The sequence below is a fragment of the Vitis vinifera genome, chromosome 19 (genome assembly GCF_030704535.1).
Source record: "Vitis vinifera cultivar Pinot Noir 40024 chromosome 19, ASM3070453v1".
NCBI classification, from domain to species: Eukaryota; Viridiplantae; Streptophyta; class Magnoliopsida; order Vitales; family Vitaceae; genus Vitis; species Vitis vinifera.
The window spans coordinates 26,033,811-26,056,807 of NC_081823.1; the positions used below are offsets into that span (position 1 = coordinate 26,033,811).

The 22,997-nt window shown below is 27.3% G+C and overlaps 1 protein-coding gene and 1 long non-coding RNA gene across 5 annotated transcripts; both read left to right on the top strand.

Annotated features, from left to right (window-relative positions):
- Positions 1-2,008: 2,008 nt before the first annotated feature.
- LOC100854011 (uncharacterized) lies at positions 2,009-8,150 on the top strand. 4 transcript variants are annotated; one of them, XR_002029013.2, is made up of 4 exons: positions 2,015-2,123; positions 2,862-2,913; positions 7,263-7,775; positions 7,893-8,150. XR_002029013.2 is itself a non-coding variant. In XM_010646821.3 (3 exons), the coding sequence occupies exons 1-3, from the start codon at positions 2,036-2,038 to the stop codon at positions 5,540-5,542; spliced, it is 354 nt and encodes a 117-aa protein (XP_010645123.1). In that variant the 5' UTR covers positions 2,015-2,035; the 3' UTR covers positions 5,543-5,720. The 4 variants fall into 4 exon arrangements, 1 of the variants encoding a protein (XP_010645123.1); XR_784761.3 differs by lacking the exons at positions 7,263-7,775; positions 7,893-8,150 and adding an exon at positions 5,334-5,720 and having other exon boundaries at positions 2,009-2,123; XR_784762.3 differs by lacking the exons at positions 7,263-7,775; positions 7,893-8,150 and adding an exon at positions 5,329-5,720 and having other exon boundaries at positions 2,862-2,925.
- A 5,929-nt stretch (positions 8,151-14,079) lies between these two features.
- LOC132253326 (uncharacterized) lies at positions 14,080-18,591 on the top strand. The gene is made up of 4 exons (XR_009465202.1): positions 14,080-14,195; positions 14,912-14,963; positions 17,742-18,254; positions 18,361-18,591. It is a non-coding gene; the product is annotated as an uncharacterized LOC132253326 (long non-coding RNA).
- Positions 18,592-22,997: the final 4,406 nt, after the last annotated feature.

Consider the following 22,997-nt stretch of genomic DNA (forward strand, 5'->3'; position numbering starts at 1 on the left):
AATATGAAAATATCAATGTAAAAAAAAAACAAAAAATCGGGCCATTGATATATCCATTTGAAATTTATATCGACACATCATGATACACGATTTATAGACAATTAATTACAATGACAAATTATTGTACATATTTTAGTTCCAACCACCTACATCCCCTACATTACTTAACAATGACAAATTACAATTACCCTCAATTTGTATAGGCAGTTCCCATCCAAGAAACTCAACACACACATTATAGTTTGTATTATGATAGCACTAGGGGGGAAAATGGATTCTCTTGTGTATTAAAATCATTCAGATTATTGCTGCATTTCCTAAACACTTGACCATGACAAATGAATAAAAACCCTCAACATTTATGTTTAGTCCTCATGCTTGTAACACGTTTTGGTCTATTCTATGATCATGAATGTTGGGACGTCATTTGTTTATTTGGCCCTGGTGCCTAGGCTGAAGAGCCTACGCGGCGCACCTAGAGTGGCCTCCCCAGGATTCGAACTCAAGACCTTAGTCTTTGTGGTTGCCCTACTGGTACCATCTGCTCTGGGCGCGCCGCGCAGGCTCTTCAGCCTAGGCACCAAGGCCAAATAAACAAATGACGTCCCAACAATGAAGGTGAAAAATGAAGGTGGATTCTCCTATTTACTAGACACCCCCACAATATGTTTCGAGCCCCCATATTATGCCTATGTCCCCGCATTACTTAACAGAGTCAAATCTTTAAATTATTTGATTGTTTTGTGGTCATAAGTTTCTAATGTTTCATATAATTTTTAAAGAATCTATAAAGGATGCATTAACCGGAAATGATCATGTTTCAATCTTCTCAATTGAATCCCCAAATTATTTGACCGTTTTGTGATTATAAATTTTTATCTTTTCATGAGCTGTTTGTCACATTTTATTCCCAAAATACCCTTGTGAAAACTAAAAACCTAAAAATTATTTAGAAAAAAAAACTTTTCAACCCAACATCCCAAGTCATTACAATTTGTGGTGCAATCTTCAATCTCCTCAATTCAAAATCTATGAATTATTTGACTGTTTTGTGATTATAAATTATATCCATTTGATATGATTTAAAAAAAATCTTTAAAGGATGCATTTACCATTGAAAGCTATATTTCAATCTTTCTCAATTAAATCTACAAATTATTTGATTATTTTGTGATTATAAATTCCTATTGAGGAAAAGTACAGTTTACTTGTTCAAAATACCAATAAATCACATTTGAAATTGTAGGAGCCATGATTAAGAATTTGACTCAAATCATCTTAAAAGTTAAAAGTTACACTTGTTTTTCAAATATTGTTTTTATTATTTGAGAAGATCATTCAAATCAAGTTTAACTAAGATGAAAATAGAAATATTTACTATTATTGAAAAATATAAAGCTCATATTTGAAAATTCTATCCAAATAACCTTTAAAGTTACGTGTTTTAATAAGAATTAAATTTGAAAATAACGATTATATATTCAAAATGATTAATTTCATTCATCTTTATGAGGTTTGAGTTAAATATACTAAGTTATCGGTAGTTGAAATTTCATCAAATACCTTTTATATTTTTCTTAAATGAAATCTCAAACTCTTGTTAACTGAGTGTATTTAGACCAAATCCTAAAAAAATGTGAGTGAAATCTACTTATGTTCAAAATTGAAGATGCAAATAAGGAGAATACATAAAGACTAAAATGAAAATATTAGTCCAATAAATAAATAATTTAATTTAATTGTATAAATTTGATAGAATATGAATCTAAATCATTTTGGGTATACTTAATTAATTAAATAAAAACTATATAAATTTAAAAAATTAAATTACTTTTGAAATCCAAAACCCTACTTCAACCTAATTAAACTCATCATGGATTGAAAACCATCAAAAGTGGAAATGGGCTTGATGCTAAAATTTGATTGAGCCGGCTTACAGCCCAATAATTCAAAAATTGGACCGGCCCAGTCTCAGCCCTTTATATCACCTGACTCAATTCACCCCCATCGTATGCCCCTTTAGGGTTTGCTTGCGATGAAGAAGCGCCGCCGATCTGATTTCTCACAAAAGCATTCAAATTCCTTCCCCAAATGCTATGTTTCGGTAGATCTCTCAGTACTGGGTACTCTTCCTATCTTTATCCCCAATTCAATCAATCAATTTCTAGTTTCGATGTAATCGTTTGGATGCTGAGAAAATAACGAGAAAATGAAAGAAAGTTTTTGAATCGTTAAATTTTCATCATCTAGGGCTTCACCTAGATCTCATATGACTTTGGCCTAGCTGATTTGAGTTGTTTAATTTTTAATTTGTTTTTTCTGTTTGTTTGCTTTGATTTCTGGTAACAAAGAAAGTGCTGAGAGATAACATGGTAATCAAAAAAAATTTTTAGATACTTTGTTCTTTCATTTTCTAGTTAACCAAACACAGAGTCGGATTTCTTGCTTATTTGAATCGAGTTTCTTTCCCCTTTTTTATTTTTATTTATTTATTTATTTATTTATTTTTTTACCTCTATTTGAATACTTTCATATTCAAAATATCTTTTCGACTCCATTTCTTAACTATGCTGAGCAACCAACCTAATGGGAATGGATCATGTTTCTGGTATTTTCCTTAGGTTGAAATGATTTAGTCTCTATGTTTGTCAATTAAAATACCCAAATTGTAATGTTGTTTCTCATTGGATCTTTGATAAATATATTTTCTTTGATGTAAAAGAACATTTTTATGATTTGTGGAGACGAGTGATAGCATCATTGTGTTGAAATATTAAGTCATGGCATGTGGCCGGGCTTCTTGATATTGTAATTGAAATTAAATATTTATCCTTATTTTTTCTTTATATTTTTCAATTTAGGTTCACTTCTTACAAGTGAGAAGTACAATGGCATGAGTGGAGTCGGAAAAAGGTATGAATAATTGTACGTCTTTTACATTATTAATTGGAATAATGCTTTATAAGTTCATATAATATATTTGTGCTTAGGAGATATTATATTCAACATTAGCAATAGTAATATACACATGTGACAAATGAATCATAAATTTGTTTTGTAGTTTTCAAACTTTTTTTCTTCTGATTTTTAGTTTTTCAAAGCAATTCTTGCTAGGTATCATTGATTTCTTTGGCCTAATTTCCCAAATATAAGGCTAATTCTTGAAGTCTTGATTAACATGCTACTGCTTATGGACATTATTAGCCTTTATTATATTTGGTTTCCTTTTGCAATATTTTGTTATTACCATAAGTCTAGTTATTTATAAGCTAAAGAGCAAATGAAATTTGACTAGTTTTGAACTTGAAATTGTCCATGTTGAATATTTTCTCTTAATCTCTGATGTTCGGGTGATAAACCTTGAATGGGATGGCGAGGATAATGGTTAAGAACATTTTCTAATTTTTGCTTGGAAAGCAATTGAAGAAAAAACAAAAAAGGAGAAAAGGGAGGGTAATAGAGAATGGTAAGATATATTGACTTTGGAAAATTAAATGAAATTCATTTCTCATCCATTTCAAACTTGGCCTATTATTGTCAAAAATTAAAAGGAAAAGTGTTGTAAGTTATAGTAATGCTAGCGCATGTGTTCTTAGGTGTCTACCTTTGACATAGAGATTCAACCATTTTTTTAAATGGGCCCATGGTCATCTTTGGCTCTTAATCTTTTTCTCTAATTAGAAAGGAAACTTCATAAGCTGAGCAGTGGCAATTTGCTGATGACCCAAAGAATATGATTTTATGTTGGGAGTTGTTTGTTTTAGTTGGATAAGCTAAACGAAAGTTGTTGTCTCCTTAATATGGACATATAGACTATCTTGCACACTTGGTTTATTTAGGGCATTCCCTCTCCTTATAGATTCACAATGTTAGTAAAAACTTTCTGATTGTCTTTTGAAAAATTGCTAATCTTGTTTTGAAAAGTTTCTAATTTTCTTTTGAATTGAATAAAACTCCAACTTGATCCATGAATAAACTTGATCTCATCTTAGGCATCATTTGATGCATTTCTTGTTTTTAGTTGTGACCAATTTGCCTTTTCATGTCAAATTGGCCCATTTATTTAACTGTATCAAACTAACCCATTTATTTAGTCATGTCAAAATGACCTATTTACTAAATCATGTGAAAACAATTTGTTTACTCAATCACATCAAAACGACCCATTTATATAATTGCTTCAAAATAATCCATTTACTTAATATTGTTAATTATCCGATTACTTAATCATGTCAAAATGATTCGTTTACTTGATCATGTCAAAATAATCTGTTTACTTGATCATGTCAAAATGACCTATTTACCTAGGGGTCTCCAACGGTCGGGCCGGGCCGTAAATAGGAGGCCTGCGGCCCAGCTCGGGCCGGGCCTATGGGCCCGTTGACTGGTCAACGGGTCGGGCCGGGTCGGGCCATGCTAAAATGCTAGGTCCGCGGCTCGGCCTATGAGCCCGCGGGCTGGCGGGTGGGTCAGGCCGGTGGGCTTTTTGAATTAAGCCAAAATGGCTTTCAAAAAAACCAAGGGAAGGGAGAGGGAGGGATTCGAACCGCTCCCTTCATGTTTAAACTTTAAGCTTCTAATCAGCTAAACTACATTCTTTTTATGTTTATTAATTGAGTTAGTTATATATATATATAAATAAAGTATATTATTTTTAAAAAAAAAATTAAAGGCTCCAACCCATGTGATCGTTGGAGCTAAGCCTCCAACGGTCACATGGCCAATTATTTTGAATTTTGAATTTTTTTTTTTAACCTTCCTATAAATACATTTTCTTCCTTTTCATTTTTTCATCAAATTCTCTCTATTTCTCTCACATTCTACAATATTTCAAATTCTTTTATTTTTCCCTCAAATTATATAATATTGTTGGTGGTGCAAAACAAGCATTGGTGGCTCTAAGAGTTCAAATTGTGGACCCTAGATTGAAATTTGAAGCTTTGGATGAATGGTTAACAATTATTTATTTTAATGACCAAATAAAAATTGAAGAAATTAAAAATGAAATAAATTCATTATTATATAATTTATATAACTATTATAAAGAAAAATATGGTAATGATATTAATACTATTAAATTACCACCTACATCTACAAACTCCTCATCTTTTTATAAAGAAGCTCTAGAAATGTTGAAAAATCGAAAAAAAACAACAAATAGTTCTTCAAATAATACATCTGATTTAGATAAATATCTTAATACTGATATAATTTCATTTGAAGATCAAAAAGATTTTGATATTTTAATATGGTGGAAATCACATCAACACAAATATCTTGTGCTTTCTATAATTGCTCGTGATGTACTAACAGTTCCTGTGTTTTTAGTGCAGGTGGAAGAGTTATTAGTAAAAAACGATGCAACTTAGCGTCAGACGTTATTGAAGCAGGGATATGTGTAAAAGATTGGGAAATAGCAGATAAAAGGATGTACGATTCCATTCGAGAAACAGAGATGCTTGCCAATATGGAATCTTTAAAACTATCAAGATCTTCATGGATGCATGATAGTTCGCCATCACCGCCAGAAAATAATGACTAAATGTATATTATATTTTTATTTTTATTTTTTGTAGTTGAAAAATACAGATGATTGACAAATAAATAGGTGTCAACCTAGTTGGGATGTATTTATTTTGTAGTGATGTAAATTTTTCCCATATTTTCAAATGTAATTATACATTTAATGAATAAAATTTTGAAATGAATATTTTTTTTAATACTTTTTATTTTTGTAGTCTTTTTTTAAAGGGAAAGGCCTACGGGTCGGGCCGGCCCGTCGGGCCTAATTTCGGCCCACCCAGAAACGGGCTTGAGCCAGACAGGCTTGGGCCGGGCCGGGCCTAAAGCGGGCCACGGGCTTTTTGAAGACCCTTGTATTTACCAGATCATGTCAAAATGACCTCTTTACTTAAATCATGTTAAAAAGATCCATTTAGTTATTTGTGTCTAAATGATCCATTTATTATCGAATCCATTTAGGACCAATTTAACCCATATAAATTTAGTAATTTTATATATTTAAAAATTATTAATATTTATTTATTTATTTATTTATTGCTAGTTTTTGTTTATCTAGAAGACTTTCCTCGAAGTCTTTACTTATAAATAAATAAATAAATATTTAATTTTTTTAATTATAAATATCATGTAATTTAAAAGATCAAATAAATAATTAAGTAAGATTTTATATATTTCATTATAAAAATTAAAAATATTTTATAATTAAAACATTAAACAAGCGTAGAATTAAATTTTAATTTATTTTTATATCATAAACATGTTGGAATCATGTTATCAGGTTAAAAGGGTTACAATCATCTTAATTGGTTGAACAAGTTAAAATCGTGTGAATAGGGGTTTAATGGGCTAGAATCGTGTTAGTTGGTTATTTGTGTCAATTCTTACATAGGTCAATTTAACTCATTCATTAAATGGGTGGTGTCATGTTACAAATGTTAAAATCGGGTTGGGTTCACATCAAGTCATCTTGATATGATTATAAAACGAGTTGCATTGATGTTGAGCAAATTGTCATTACTCATTCATTAAACAAGTCGTGCTTATGTCAAGTCATTTTGATATTATTGTTAAACGATTTGTATTTAGGTTGAGCAAATTTTCATTATTTCTTATAAAAATACAAACCCGACACAACACCACCTATTGCCACCACTAACCAAAAACGTGATAGAATATGTTATTCTACCTCTTAACCTATCCCATGATATATTTATGTAGTGGATCAAAGATATATGTCTAGTTTCAAAAAGTAATACAAGAAGAAAAAAAAAAAGATAAGGAAAATTATTGGAGAATACAAAAGAGATCAAATATAATTAAAATTAATTAAAAACTTAAATAGTTTCAAATTATTTAATATTTATATAGAACAATAAGTGAAATAAATTCAAAGTAGCAACATAAAAAAACTGTTAATTTTAAATTTATTTTTTATTTTCCCTTGAGATTTCCCTCGAGAATCAAGCATAGCCTACTCTTTAATTTATTTTTTTTCAGATTTTTTTTTCTCAAATTTTTTGAAGGATAAATGTTAAAAAAAATTACAATGTGGTAAAATATTGGAAGGAAAAAAGTGGTATTAACCTAATTATACAAAGGGACTTGACCTACCAATCGAGTTTTTTTGCATTTGGCAATTTGCTACTTATGCTTGAGAAAGTTACCTTGAAAGCCACTAGACTTTGATTAACTAATGCAATGTTTGGGCTAATTCCATAATTGTCCTCATTGAATTTCAGATGGAAGAGTCTAGTTTTACTCAGCTTGCAATTTCAAAAATGTGCATCCGAATTCAGTTGATCCCAATGAAGAACACAGTCCTCCATATTACAATTTGGATTAACCAAATTAATGATATGGAATAGATTTTACAATTTCATTGGTGTTCACCCTTACTGCAACAACCTAATATGAAAGGTAATGCGCCTTTACAGATTATAGTGAGGATTTGAATGAATATATGGAGAATGGGGTTGGAGCAGATATGGTGATGCTGAGGATGACAAATTTGGAGAAAGAAACAACATTACACCAAGTAGTGTAATATCATTATCTCCAAGGAATGAAGTTTGTTATCGAAGAAGACCTCGAATTTACCTATGGTGCTAATGATACGAGGTCGATTCTTCTTTACATGGTTGCTGAGAGGGGGTTTGAAGACATTAAATATGATCATCTACTTGCATTTCACCAACTTAGTGTTATCATTGGTAGAACGGCCTTGCATGATACCATAGTTTTCAATGATAAAGGTAATATATATGTGATTTTTTTTTTTTTTTAACTTGAAATCCTCATATGACCAGATGTCTTAGTATTGTAATCAAAATTAAATATTTATCCTCCATTTTTTATATTTTTTAATATAGGTTTACTTCCTACACGTGAGAAATATCATGGCATAAGTGGAGTCGGAAAAAGGTATGAATAATGTATTTACTATATTAAGTGAAATAATGTTTTATAAAGTTCTATAATGTATTTGTGTTTAGTAGACATTATGTTTAATATTAGCAATAGTAATAATATTAAAATTTGAGTTTGTACGCACGTTTGGTTGATGAACCATAAATTTGCTTTGTAGTGGTTCAAACTCTTTTGGTGTTTTGTAGAAATTTTTTTCTTAATCTTTGATGTGTGATAAACCTTGAATGGGGATAAGAATGTAAATAAGATCATACTTTAGAAGAAATAAATCAAAATCCCGGCATAAGGTTTTGGTTTCCATAACAAATGATCTTTTTATTCTTTTTTTAATTTGAAAAAAAAAAATGAACCCTTGGACCCTTAGATTCAGCCTCTCTCTCTTTTTTTTTTTCTTTTTTTTCTTTTTTTATGGGATCATGGCCATCTTTGGCTCTTAAATCTTAGTTGCGAATTGGCAAGAGAATATTTGTTGATGACCCAAAGAATATGATTTTAGTTGTTTATTTTAGGTATGGTAAAGACCCTTAGATTCAGCCTCTTTTTTTTTTTTTTTTTTTCTTTTTTTATGGGATCATGGCCATCTTTGGCTCTTAAATCTTAGTTGCGAATTGGCAAGAGAATATTTGTTGATGACCCAAAGAATATGATTTTAGTTGTTTATTTTAGGTATGGTAAAAGCTAAATGAAATTTGTACCCTCCTTACGACATAGAGAATAACTAGGGTATTCTTTGAATTCATTTGACAGTAATTTTAAAGGAAGTATTTCTAGTTTTTTTAATATTTAAATGATAAAAATTTTCAAGTATTAGAAAGATTAGAAATACTTCCTAATATCATTGTCTACTCTTGATCTTAGTGTTTTTTTATAAATGGGATAAAATATCCAACTTGATCCATGAATAAACTTGCCTTCATCTTGAGATTTGTCTTCTCTTTTTTCTTTTTTCAAAACAAAAAAGAAAATGATAGAGAATGTAAAATGCTAAAATGATTTTGGCTTTTAAAAAATTAAGGTATTAAAAAAATTAATTTATACTACCTTAAAATGCCATCTTCATTTTGTTAATATTTTTACTACCTTAAAATTTAGAATACTTAAAAATTATTTTTAAATATAAGTCTATAATTTTATATAAGAGTAAGTATATTTTATATAGAAATTATTATGAAAAGATGAAGAATATCTAAACCAAGCTTTGAAATATTTTAATCCATTTCAAGTATTCTTCGTGTTCATTACTTGAAAATACACTATGTTTCAATATTTAAATCTAAATAATTTAAATTTGACAAAAAAAAAAAGAAATTATATTGAAAAACCTAACCTAAAAATATTATAATCGATATTTTTATCTAATTTTCTATTAAAATTATCTTAAATTTCTTTTACTCCATTTATATTCATTTATACCACAATCAATTGAAGCATTGTTATAATATGTGGAATAAATGAAATAAATCATTCAAATTTTTTAAATAAGACTTTTGAAAGTTCTTTTTAAAAGTCTATGAAAAAAATTGTTTGCCAATTTTTTTTATTAGCTTGTTTAAATTATTTGAATTTGTAATTATAATTTTATTTATCAAATACTATTTTTATTTAGAACTTATATTTTATAAATATTAAAGAGTTTTTTTTTATTATTGTTTTAGATAGTTTAGTTGTTTGTAATTTCAAGACAACTTTTATATATTTATTACATAAATTATTATATCTTATATAGAAGTTAGTACCATTTTTTTTTCTAAAAAAAATTAAAATATCCAAATCAGCACTTAGTTAACATAGAATAAAAAAAATGAAGAGAAGTTTCCAAGGTTCAGATATGTGTTATGGCAAAGAGTTCAATAAAAATATATTTCCTTACATTGGTTTATCCCTTCATTCTCAAATTGTTTAAAATATGCAAGTGTTTTCCATTAAAAAAAAAAGAGGGGGGGGAGGGGGAAAGAAACCTATGAGAATTATACTTAGAGTTACGAAGTTACGACAAGGCTAACCATTGAAAGGTGAAATAATAAGAATCACTGGAAGGCCAAGATAGTCTCTTATTGATTTATGCCCTTGAGCAAACCCATAATTTATGTGATTTATTTCTAATGTAAAGTCAGATATATGCTTGGGGCTAAGGTAATCCTTCATCGTCTTATGAAGTGGTGCAGGCTCAAGCTAGCATTGATGTAATAACTATTGTTTAGGCATTTTATTGTAGATTCAAATTTTGGACTTCAACAACTTAACTTCAACAAAAATCTCAACACAAAATACATGCAATCCAATGAAATAAAATAAATAAATAAATAAATAATTTAACCTAATGGAATACAATTCATGTTCTAAAATAAAAACAACTAAACAACGTCAATCCCCCCCAAAAAAAAGTCACTTTCTTGACTACAAATCTCTATTATAATTAAAATATTAAAGTCCAAATATATGATAACTTTGGCCAAGAAAAACCAGAAATAGAGTTACTATAACTTTGTAATATTTTGGATCGTCGTCCATAATCAACTCTAATGTGTTTAGTTGTTTTTATATTAGAATGATTAATTATTTAATACTTTAATGAAACCCTACTTTAAATAAATAAGAATAAAATATGGATAGAGATTTCCTAAAATAAACCTAGTTAAACTAAAGAGTAATTGTTGATTTTTAATTCAATTAACAAGTTGGGGAGTTCCACAATTCAACCTTAAGTGAAACAAGGGCATATATTTTAATTAATCTTATAGTATTTAGAGTGCATGGTTAAATGAGATCTATCAAAGTTCTACATCTCAAACTTATCTGTTTTAATATTTTATTCCATTTTGTATTACTTAATAAATAAATGAATATAAAATTTTGGTTTAGGTTTTTTAGGTTTTACTACTCTGTGTAAATTTACCTTAGGGAAAATAACAATGATAAAATCCCTTATAACTATGGATCAAGAATTACCAAGAAGTTCTAGTATTAAAGAATGTGCAATTGTACTATGTATTGCATCAAACTAATTTTGAAAGGTATTTTGATCTCAGTACTAATATCTTAACTTTTCATTTATTGCATTATTAGTCCAATTTCACCAATTATTTCCTTTTAAATCTAATACTAAGTTTTCATGTGATTGTTAAGGTGAGGGACGTAAGTGATTGAAGCAAAAATATGCGTCCTAATCAAGGATGAAAATATCGGTAATTGTAGATATATCGGTAATTTAAGTTTATAGATATGTCGGATACGTAGGAGATATGTTGATTAGATATTTTGACCCAAAATATCATGATTAAAAATTAATAAAAATTCTAAAAATATTATAAAAAAAAACTATATAAGAAGTAAAAATAGACATTTTAAAATTATTTTTTAAAAATATAAATTTTATAAGTACACATTTATTATTAAGTTACACTATATTATTTTACAAGAATACTATGATAACATGTTTAATTTTAAAATATATTTAATATTAACATTATGATCCATTTTAGTTTAAATGTATTTAATGATATCAAATAAATAAGAAAATATGTATAATATTTATATTTTTATATTTAATAAATATATAGATTATATAAAAAATAGAAAATTATGTTTTTATATTTTTGGTAATAAATTAAATCAAATGTAAAAATAAAATAATTAGAATTAATCTTTAGTATTCTTATATATACATTGTGGTGCATTTTTTTTTTCTTTTTATCAAAGAGCAACTTGCTTTGGTGGTTGCTACAAATTCAACTTGACCAGCAGCCCGCATTGACCAGATCGAAACAAGCCGAAAATTTGGCAAAAAAAAGGAAAATATCAATGTATAAAAAAAAACAAAAAAATCGGGTCATCGATATATCCATTTGAAATTTATATCGATAGATCGTGATACACGATTTATAGACAATTACAATGACAAATTATTGTACATATTTTAGTTCTAACCATCTACATCCCCTACATTACTTAACAATGGCAAATTACAGTTACCCTCAATTTGTATAGGCAGTTCCCAACCAAGAAACTCAACACACACATTATAGTTTGTATTATGATAGCACCAGGGAGAAAAATGGATTCTCTTGTGTATTAGAATCATTCAGATTATTGCTGCATTTCCCAAACACTTGACCATGACAAATGAATAAAAACCCTCAACATTTATGTTTAGTCCTCATGCTTGTAACACATTTTGGTCTATTCTATGGTCATGAAGGTGAAAAATGAAGGTGGATTCTCCTATTTACTAGACTCCCCCACAATATGTTTCGAGCCCCCATATTATGCCTGTGTCCTCGCATTACTTAACAGCGTCAAATCTTTAAATTATTTGATTGTTGTGGTCATAAGTTTCTAATGTTTCATATAATTTTTAAAGAATTTATAAAGGATGCATTAACCGGAAATGATCATGTTTCAATCTTCTCAATCGAATCCCCAAATTATTTGACCGTTTTGTGATTATAAATTTTTATCTTTTCATGAGCTGTTTGTCACCTTTTATTCCCAAAATACCCTTGTGAAAACTAAAAACCTAAAAATTATTGGGAGAATTATGTTTTGGGGGTAAATGGACCCCAAATTAACAAAAGGTCCATATAATTCTTCAAATTGAGCCCAAGACCCAATGAAAGTATGGAAATTGAGTTGAAGGATATCATCCTTCAATATTTTAAAAAATACCCTTTGTTGATTTTGAGAAAAAAATTTTAATATTTTTGAAAAATACTTTTATGTAATTTAATATTTTTTAAATACTTTTATTTAATTTAATATTTTTTTAAAATAAATTTATTTAATTTAAAATTTTAAAAAATAAATTTATTTAATTTAATATTTTAAAAAAATAAATTTATTTAATTTAATATTTTTGAAAACTACTTTTATTTAATTTAGTATTTTTGAAAAAAAAAATTATTGAAAAAAAATTATTTAACTTAATTTTATAAAATATTTTATATGTGTTCTTAAAGGGTATATTTGTCCGTTATTATTTCATATCCTTCAACTCAATTTGAAGAGTTATATGGACATTTTGTTAATTTGGGGACCTATCTACCCCCAAAAGATAATTCTCCCAAAATTATTTAGAAAAAAAAACTTTTCCACCCAACATCCCAAGTCATTACAATTTGTGGTGCAATCTTCAATCTCCTCAATTCAAAATCTATGAATTATTTGACTGTTTTGTGGTTATAAATTCTATCCATTTGATATGATTTTTAAAAAATATTTAAAGGATGCAATTACCATTGAAAGCTATATTTCAATCTTTCTCAATTAAATCTACAAATTATTTGATTATTTTGTGATTATAAATTCCTATTGAGGAAAAGTACGAGTTTACTTGTTCAAAATACCAATAAATCACATTTGAAATTGTAGGAGCCATGATTAAGAATTTGACTCAAATCATCTTAAAAGTTAAAAGTTACACTTGTTTTTCAAATAATGTTTTTATTATTTGAGAAGATCATTCAAATCAAGTTTAACTAAGATGAAAAATAGAAATATTTACTATTATTGAAAAATATAAAGCTCATATTTGAAAATTCTATCCAAATAACCTTTAAAGTTACGTGTTTTAACAAGAATTAAATTTGAAAATAACGATTATATATTCAAAATGATTAATTTCATTCATCTTTATGAGGTTTGAGTTAAATATACTAAGTTATCGGTAGTTGAAATTTTATCAAATACCTTTTATATCTTTCTTAAATGAAATCTCAAACTCTTGTTAACCGAGTGTATTTAGACCAAATCCTAAAAAAATGTGAGTGAAATCTACTTATGTTCAAAATTGAAGATGCAAATAAGGAGAATACATAAAGACTAAAATGAAAATATTAGTCCAATAAATAAATAATTTAATTTAATTGTATAAATTTGATAGAATATGAATCTAAATCATTTTGGGTATACTTAATTAATTAAATAAAAACTATATAAATTTAAAAAATTAAATTACTTTTGAAATCCAAAACCCTACTTCAACCTAATTAAACTCATCATGGATTGAAAACCATCAAAAGTGGAAGTGGGCTTGTTGCAAAAATTTGATTGAGCCGGCTTACAGCCCAATAATTCAAAAATTGGCCCGGCCCAGTCTCAGCCCTTTATATCACCCGACTCAACTCACCCCCATCGAATGCCCCTTTAGGGTTTGCTTGCGATGAAGAAGCGCCGCCGATCTGATTTCTCACAAAAGCATTCAGATTCCGTCCCCAAATGCTACGTTTCGGTAGATCTCTCAGTATTGGGTACTCTTCCTATCTTTATCCCCAATTCAATCAATCAATTTCTAGTTTCGATGTAATCGTTTGGATGCTGAGAAAATAACGAGAAAATGAAAGAAAGTTTTTGAATCGTTAAATTTTCATCATCTAGGGCTTCACCTAGATCTCACATGACTTTGGCCTAGCTGATTTGAGTTGTTTAATTTTTAATTTGTTTTTTCTGTTTGTTTGTTTTGATTTCTGGTAACAAAGAAATTGCTGAGAGATAACATAGTAATCAATTTTTTTATTTTATTTTATTTATACTTTGTTCTTCATTTTCTAGTTAACCAAACACAGAGTCGGATTTCCTGCTTATTTGAATTGAGTTTCTTCCCTTTTTTTTTTAACCTCTATTTGAATACTTTCATATTCAAAATATCTTTTCGACCCCATTTCTTAACTATGCTGAGCAGCCAACCTAATAGGAATGGATCATGTTTCTGGTATTTTCCTTAGGTTGGAATGATTTAGTCTCTTATGTTTTGTCAATTAAAATACCCAAATTGTAATGTTGTTTCTCATTGGATCTTTGATAAATATATTTTCTTTGATGTATGAGAACATTTTTATGATTTATGGAGACGAGTGATAGCATCATTGTGTTGAAATATTAAGTGATGGCATGTGGCTGGACTTCTCGATATTGTAATTGAAATTAAATATTTATCGTTCTTTTTTCTTTATATTTTTCAATTTAGGTTTGCTTCTTACGAGTGAGAAGTACCATGGCATGAGTGGAGTCGGAAAAAGGTATGAATAATTGTACGTCTTTTACTGAATTAAGTGGAATAATGCTTTATAAGTTCATATAATATATTTTTGCTTGGGAGACATTATATTCAACATTAGCAATAGTAATATACACATGTGGCAAATGTATCATAAATTTGTTTTGTAGTTTTCAAACATTTTTTCTTCTTCTGATTTTTAGTTTTTCAAAGGAATTCTTGCTAGGTATCATTGATTTCTTTGGCCTAATTTCCCAAATATAAGGCTATTTCTTGAAGTCTTGATTAACATGCTACTACTTATGGACATTATTAGCCTTTATTATATTTGGTTTCCTTTTGCAATATTTTGTTATTACCATAAGTCTAGTTATTTATAAGCTAAAGACCAAATGAAATTTGACTAGTTTTGAACTTGAAATTGTCCATGTTGAATATTTTCTCTTAATCTCTGATGTTCGGGTTATAAACCTTGAATGGGATGGCGAGGATAATGGTTAAGAACATTTTCTAATTTTTGCTTGGAAAGCAATTGAACAAAAAACAAAAAAGGAGAAAAGGGAGGGAAATGGAGAATGATAAGATATATTGACTTTGGAAAATTAAATGAAATTCACTTCTCATCCATTTCAAACTTGGCCTATTATTGTCAAAAATTAAAAGGAAAAGTGTTGTAAGTTATAGTAATGCTAGCACATGTGTTCTTAGGTGTCTGCTTTCAACCTAGAGATTCAACCATTTTTTTTTTTAATGGGACCATGGTCATCTTTGGCTCTTAATCTTTTCCTTTAATTGGAAAGGGAACTTCATAAGCTGAGCAGTGGCAATTTGCTGATGACCCAAAGAATATGATTTTATGTTGGGAGTTGTTTGTTTTAGTTGGATAAGCTAAACGAAAGTTGTTGTCTCCTTAATATGGACATATAGACTATCTTGCACACTTGGTTGATTTAGGGCATTCCCTCCCCTTATAGATTCACAATGTTAGTAAAAACTTTCTGATTGTCTTTTGAAAAATTGCTAATCTTGTTTTGAAAAGTTTCTAATTTTCTTTTGAATTGAATAAAACTCCAACTTGATCCATGAATAAACTTGATCTCATCTTAGGCATCATTTGACGCATTTCTTGTTTTTAGTTGTGACCAATTTGCCTTTTCATGTTAAACTGGCCCATTTATTTAACTGTATCAAACTAACCCATTTATTTAGTCATGTCAAAATGACCTATTTACTAAATCATGCGAAAACAATTTGTTTACTCAATCACATCAAAACGACCCATTTATATAATTGCTTCAAAATAATCCATTTACTTAATATTGTTAATTATCCGATTACTTGATCATGTCAAAATGATTCGTTTACTTGATCATGTCAAAATAATCCATTTACTTGATCATGTCAAAATGATCCATTTACCTGATCATGTCAAAATGACCTCTTTACTTAAATCATGTTAAAAATATCCATTTAGTTATTCGTGTCTAAATGATCTATTTATTATCGAATCCATTTAGGACCAATTTAACCCATATAAATTTAGTAATTTTATATATTTAAAAATTATCAATATTTATTTATTTATTTATTTATTGCTAGTTTTTGTTTATCTAGAAGACTTCCTTCGAAGTCTCTACTTATAAAAAAAATTAAATAAATAAATATTTAATTTTTTTAATTATAAATATCATGTAATTTAAAAGATCAAATAAATAATTAGGTAAGATTTTATATATTTCATTATAAAAATTAAAAATATTTTATAATTAAAACATTAAACAAGCGTAGAATTAAATTTTAATTTATTTTTATATCATAAATATGTTGGAATCATGTTATCAGGTTAAAAGGGTTACAATCATCTTAATAGGTTGAACAAGTTAAAATCGTGTTAATAGGGGTTTAATGGGCTAGAATCGTGTTAGTTGGTTATTTGTGTCAATTCTTACATAGGTCAATTTAACTCATTCATTAAATGGGTGGTGTCATGTTACAAATGTTACAATCGGGTTGGGTTCACGTCAAGTCATCTTGATATGATTATAAAATGAGTTGCATTGATGTTGAGCAAATTGTCATTACTCATTCATTAAACAAGTCGTGCTTATGTCAAGTCATTTTGATATTACTGTTAAACGATTTGTATTTAGGTTGAGCAAATTTTCATTATTTCTTATAAAAATACAAACCCGACACAACACCACCTATTGCCACCACTAACCAAAAACGTGATAGAATATGTTATTCTACCTCTTAACCTATCCCATGATATATGCATGTAGTGGATCAAAGATATATGTCTAGTTTCAAAATAGTAATACAAGAAGAAAAAAAAAAAAGGTAAGGAAAATTATTGGAGAATACAAAAGAGATCAAATATAATTAAAATTAATTAAAAACTTAAATAGTTTCAAATTATTTAATATTTATATAGAACAATAAGTGAAATAAATTCAAAGTAGCAACATAAAAAAATTGTTAATTTTAAATTTATTTTTTATTTTCCCTTAAGTTTTCCCTCGAGAATCAAGCATAGCCTACTCTTTAATTTATTTTTTTCAGATTTTTTTTCTCAAAATTTTAAAGGATAAATGTTAAAAAAGATTACAGTGGTAAAATGTTGGAAGGAAAAAAGTGGTATTAACCTAATTATACAAAGGGACTTGACCTAGCAATTGAGTTTTTTAGCATTTGGCAATTTGCTACTTATGCTTGAGAAAGTTACCTTGAAAGCCACTAGACTTTGATTAACTAATGCAATGATTGGGCTAATTCCATAATTGTCCTTATTGAATTTCAGATGGAAGAGTCTAGTTTTACCCAGCTTGCAGCTTCAAAAATGTGCATCCGAATTCAGTTGATCCCAATGAAGAACACAGTCCTCCATATTACAACTTGGATTAACCAAATTAATGATATGGAATAGATTTTACAATTTCATTGGTGTTCACCCTTACTGCAACAACCTAATCTGAAAGGTAACGTGCCTTTATAGATTATAGTGAGGATTTGAATGAATATATGGAGAATGGGGTTGGAGCAGATAAGGTGATGCTGAGGATGACAAATTTGGAGAAAGAAACAACATTACACCAAGTAGTGTAATATCATCATCTCCAATGAATGAAGTTTGTTATCGAAGAAGACCCCGAATTTACCTATGGTGCTAATGATACGAGGTCGATTCTTCTTTACATGGTTGCCGAGAGGGAGTTTGAAGACATTAAATATGATCATCTACTTGCATTTCACCAACTTAGTGTTATCATGGGTAGAACGGCCTTGCATGATACCATAGTTTTCAATGATAAAGGTAATATATATGTGATTTTTTTTTTTTTAACTTGAAATCCTCATATGACCAGATGTCTTAGTATTGTAATCAAAATTAAATATTTATCCTCCATTTTTTAATATAGGTTTGCTTCCTACACGTGAGAAATATCATGGCATAAGTGGAGTCGGAAAAAGGTATGAATAATGTATTTACTATATTAAGTGAAATAATGTTTTATAAAGTTCTATAATGTATTTGTGTTTAGTAGACATTATGCTTAATATTAGCAATAGTAATAATATTAAAATTTGAGTTTGTACGCACGTTTGGTTGATGAACCATAAATTTGCTTTGTGCTTTGTAGTGGTTCAAACTCTTTTGGTGTTTTGTAGAAATTTTTTTCTTAATCTTTGATGTGTGATAAACCTTGAATGGGGATAAGAATGTAAATAAGATCATACTCTAGAAGAAATAAATCAAAATCCCGACGTAAGGTTTTGGTTTCCATAACAAATGATCTTTTTATTCCTTTTTTAATTTGAAAAAAAATGAACCCTACACATTAATGAATTGAAATGAAATTGATTTCTCACTCGTTTCAAACTTTGCCTAAAAGTTATATTTCTAATCTTATTGTCGAGATGAAAAGGAAAAGTGTCAGAAGAAGTTATAGTGATGCCAAACCCTTAGATTCAGCCTCTCTCTTTTTCTTTTTTTCTTTTTTTTTTTCTTTTTTTATGGGATCATGGCCATCTTTGGCTCTTAAATCTTAGTTGCGAATTGGCAAGAGAATATTTGTTGATGACCCAAAGAATATGATTTTAGTTGTTTATTTTAGGTATGGTAAAAGCTAAATGAAATTTGTTCCCTCCTTACGAGATAGAGAATAACCAGGGTATTTTTTGAATGCATTTGACATTAATTTTAAAGGAAGTATTTCTAGTTTTTTTAATATTTAAATGATAAAAATTTTCAAGTATTAGAAAGATTAAAAATACTTCCTAAAATCATTGTCTACTCTTAATCTTAGTGTTTTTTTTTATAAATGGGATAAAATATCCAACTTGATACATGAATAAACTTGCCTTCATCTTGAGATTTGTCTCCTCTTTTTTCTTTTTTCAAAACAAAAAAGAAAATGATAGAGAATGTAAAATGCTAAAATGATTTTGGCTTTTAAAAAATTAAGGTATTAAAAAAATTAATTTATACTACCTTAAAATGCCATCTTCATTTTGTTAATATTTTTACTACCTTAAAATTTAGAATACTTAAAAATTATTTTTAAATATAAGTCTATAATTTTATATAAGAGTAAGTATATTTTATATAGAAATTATTATGAAAAGATGAAGAATATCTAAACCAAGCTTTGAAATATTTTAATCCATTTCAAGTATTCTTCTTGTTCATTACTTGAAAATACATTATGTTTCAATATTTAAATCTAAAAAATTTAAATTTGACTAAAAAAAAAAGAAATTATATTGAAAAACCTAACCTAAAAATATTATAATCGATGTTTTCATCTAATTTTCTATTAAAATTATCTTAAAATTTTTTTTACTCCATTTATATTCATTTATGCCACAATCAATTGAAGCATTGTTATAATATGTGGAATAAATGAAATAAATCATTCAAATTTTTTAAATAAGACTTTTGAAAGTTCTTTTTAAAAGTCTTATGAAAAAAATTGTTTGCCAATTTTTTTTATTAGCTTGTTTAAATTATTTGAATTTGTAATTATAATTTTATTTATAAAATACTATTTTTATTTAGAACTTATATTTTATAAATATTAAAGAGTTTTTTTTTTATTATTGTTTTAGATAGTTTAGTTGTTTGTAATTTCAAGACAACTTTTATATATTTATTACATAAATTATTATATCTTATATAGAAGTTAGTACTATTTTTATTTCTAAAAAAAAATTAAAATATACAAATCAGCACTTAGTTTTAATTTTATAAATTTTGAATTTTAATCCAATTTATTTGAGTTTTTTTTATATAGAAAGTTTGGTAAGCAAAACCCATGACAGACTGATTCCACATTTTAAATTAATTCACTTGGTATAATCCATTATTTTAAATCTAAAAAGTAATTTCATAAAATGATAAATAGCAAGTTTTCTAAATTTATAAAACTTTAACCATGAATTTTTTAAATGAATATTAGATGGTGGAATTTAAATTTAAAAATGGAAAATTTGTGAAGAAAATAAATAAAATAAAGTAATTTTCAAAATTTTAAGAATTAAGAATTGCTTGATCAAGCAAACTCGGTATATTCAAATAATTAGCCGCCCTGAGCAAATCATATAGAATTGCTTGATCCAAGGCCACGAACATTCTCATCCCATTCTCTCAAATCAACGACAACTTTCTCATCTTCTTCATTCAATTCCTTTGCACGCTTGCTGCAGTAGCTCACAGTTTTAGCCAGAGTTTTTCCATTCACTTCTAATACCGGAATGACCATATTCTCATCTGTCACACAACCTCAAGCATATGCTTGATAGTTTGGATTGAACGGCCACCGCCTTTGCCACCACAGAGACCTTGCCATCCGAGCTCTTCAAAGTGACTGTTTTCTCATTGTTAATGGTTGACTTGCTTTTGTTTGGTTGGAGTTCTAAGAAAAATGGTGTAGCAGGAAGGAAACGTTAATTTTTTTATAACTAAGGTTTTCTATTTATAATAGATTTTTTTGTTGAGGAAACTGTCCTTATTATATTTCTAAATGAAGAGTGCGTTTGACTTAAATTATTTTTAATGAAAATGTTTTATCTGGAGTGTTTTTCGAGAAAATGGTGATTTTTCATCAAATAAGTTTTTCAAATTTTTGAAAGTGTTTTACTAAATTTAGTCATTTATTTAATGGGTGTTTGATAAACCAAATTAATAACTTAAAATGACTTAATAACTTAATTTAAGTTATTAAGTAAATTAAGTATATTTAATAAAAATAACTTAATTGTATGATTTAAAGTTAAAAACAATTTTAACTAATAAATAAAAATAATCAATTTGTTTTTAAGTTTACATCTTTTACCTTCATTTATCCTAATTATCTTAACAATTCTTTTTGTTATTTCACGATTTTTATTATTACTTGACCTCGTTTACCATAATTATAATTTATAATGATAAATATATTAATTTAATGATTAAGAATAAATTTTAAACCAATAATTTCAATATAATTTAATTTTAAATCAACTTAAATAATTAAGTAATAAGTATTAAATTTTACCAAATGCATCTTTTGATGCTTTTCCAAAAATACTTTTATATTAAAAGTGTTTCCTAAAATTACTACCAAATGGACTCTTAAGTGTTTCTAGCATTTTTAAGTTAACACTTAAATTTTTTTACCTTTCAAGTATTAAAAGTATTATAAACAATTCTTAAAATAACTATCAAACGCACTCTAAGTGCGGTCTACTTTATAAAGGATTCTAATGATGATTGTCTATTTTTAAAAATATTTCTAAAATGTTTATTAATAATTTATATTACTTTTCTATTATTTAGACAATAGTTAGATAAAAAAATGAGAAAGGTATTTTTTTTTTTCTTTTCTTTTATTTTTAGAAACAAAAATCAAATTTAAAAATGGGAAAAATATTAGGAATCTTTATGAAATTTAAAGATATAATTCAAAATATTTTTATTTTATTTTGAAACTTACCTTAAAAATATAATAGTTTTTTTTAAAACAATTGAGGATTTAAAAAAAAATTATTACTTCAATTTTTTTTTAAAAAAAAAATTTAGATGCGTTTTTTTAGAAAAATAAGGTAAGTTCATGCCTTTTAGGGAAAAAAATAGGGAAAATAGGGAAAATTAGTAAAAAATAGCTTAATTTTTTTTTAAAAAAATTGTATTTCACATGAGAAAAATATCTGGATTAGGAATCATGGATTAATGACATGCATTTCCTCAAAATTTATTTTTAAAATTTTTTCTTAAAAAAAGGAAGATTAGTAAAAATTAGTATAAATATTTAAAAAAAAAATTGTATTTCACATGAGGAAATTTCCTGGAACATGAATCCAAGGATTGGTGCAACTCTCTTTGTAAAAAATATTTAGTATCTAAAAAAATTTAAATTAAATTTCATAATAAAAAATGATTAAAAATAGGGAAATTTAGTGAAAATTAGTTTAAATGTTTTTAAAAATTGGCTTTCATCAGGTAAAAATAAGTATAACATTAATCAATGGATTAATACAACAATCATTCTTAAAATTATATGAAACAATTTTTTTTTTCAAATTAATAATATTAAATAACACAAAACATAAAAAATTAGACAATAGCATTTGGGTGAGAGTCTCTTATAAACTTATAATTGGATGACAATCAAGCCATGTATAACATACCATAATTAGAAATACTCCATCATTCTAAATCTTGTCAAGGCATCGGAGTTGAAAGCTAATTAGCATGGTTTGTGACATCATGGTACGGGTCTTGGTACATGTCATGACATGAATAATGACATGCCTCATGTATCATGGTAGGAGCTCTAACATCATGACAGGATACTAAAATTATACTACATATAAAAAAATAGGATCAAGATAGTGAGATCACATGTGAAATTTTTCTTTAGGTTATCTTTGGTTCCCGGAAAATACTAAGGAAAGAAAAAAAATGTAAAGGAAAATGATTTTTTCATGTTTGGTTGTCCTATGAAAAATATAAAAGAAAATAAAATATAATTAAAACTAATTAAAAACCTATGTATTTTAAAATTATTTAATCTTT

Bases quoted from the DNA above. Each gene is read 5' to 3' on its own strand.
- LOC100854011 (XM_010646821.3), top strand. From the start codon at position 2,036: ATGAAGAAGCGCCGCCGATCTGATTTCTCACAAAAGCATTCAAATTCC. The intron at 2,124-2,861 runs GTACTCTTCCTA...TTTTCAATTTAG, and splicing joins GGTAGATCTCTCAGTACTGG to GTTCACTTCTTACAAGTGAG. The intron at 2,914-5,328 runs GTATGAATAATT...CTGTGTTTTTAG, and splicing joins ATGAGTGGAGTCGGAAAAAG to TGCAGGTGGAAGAGTTATTA.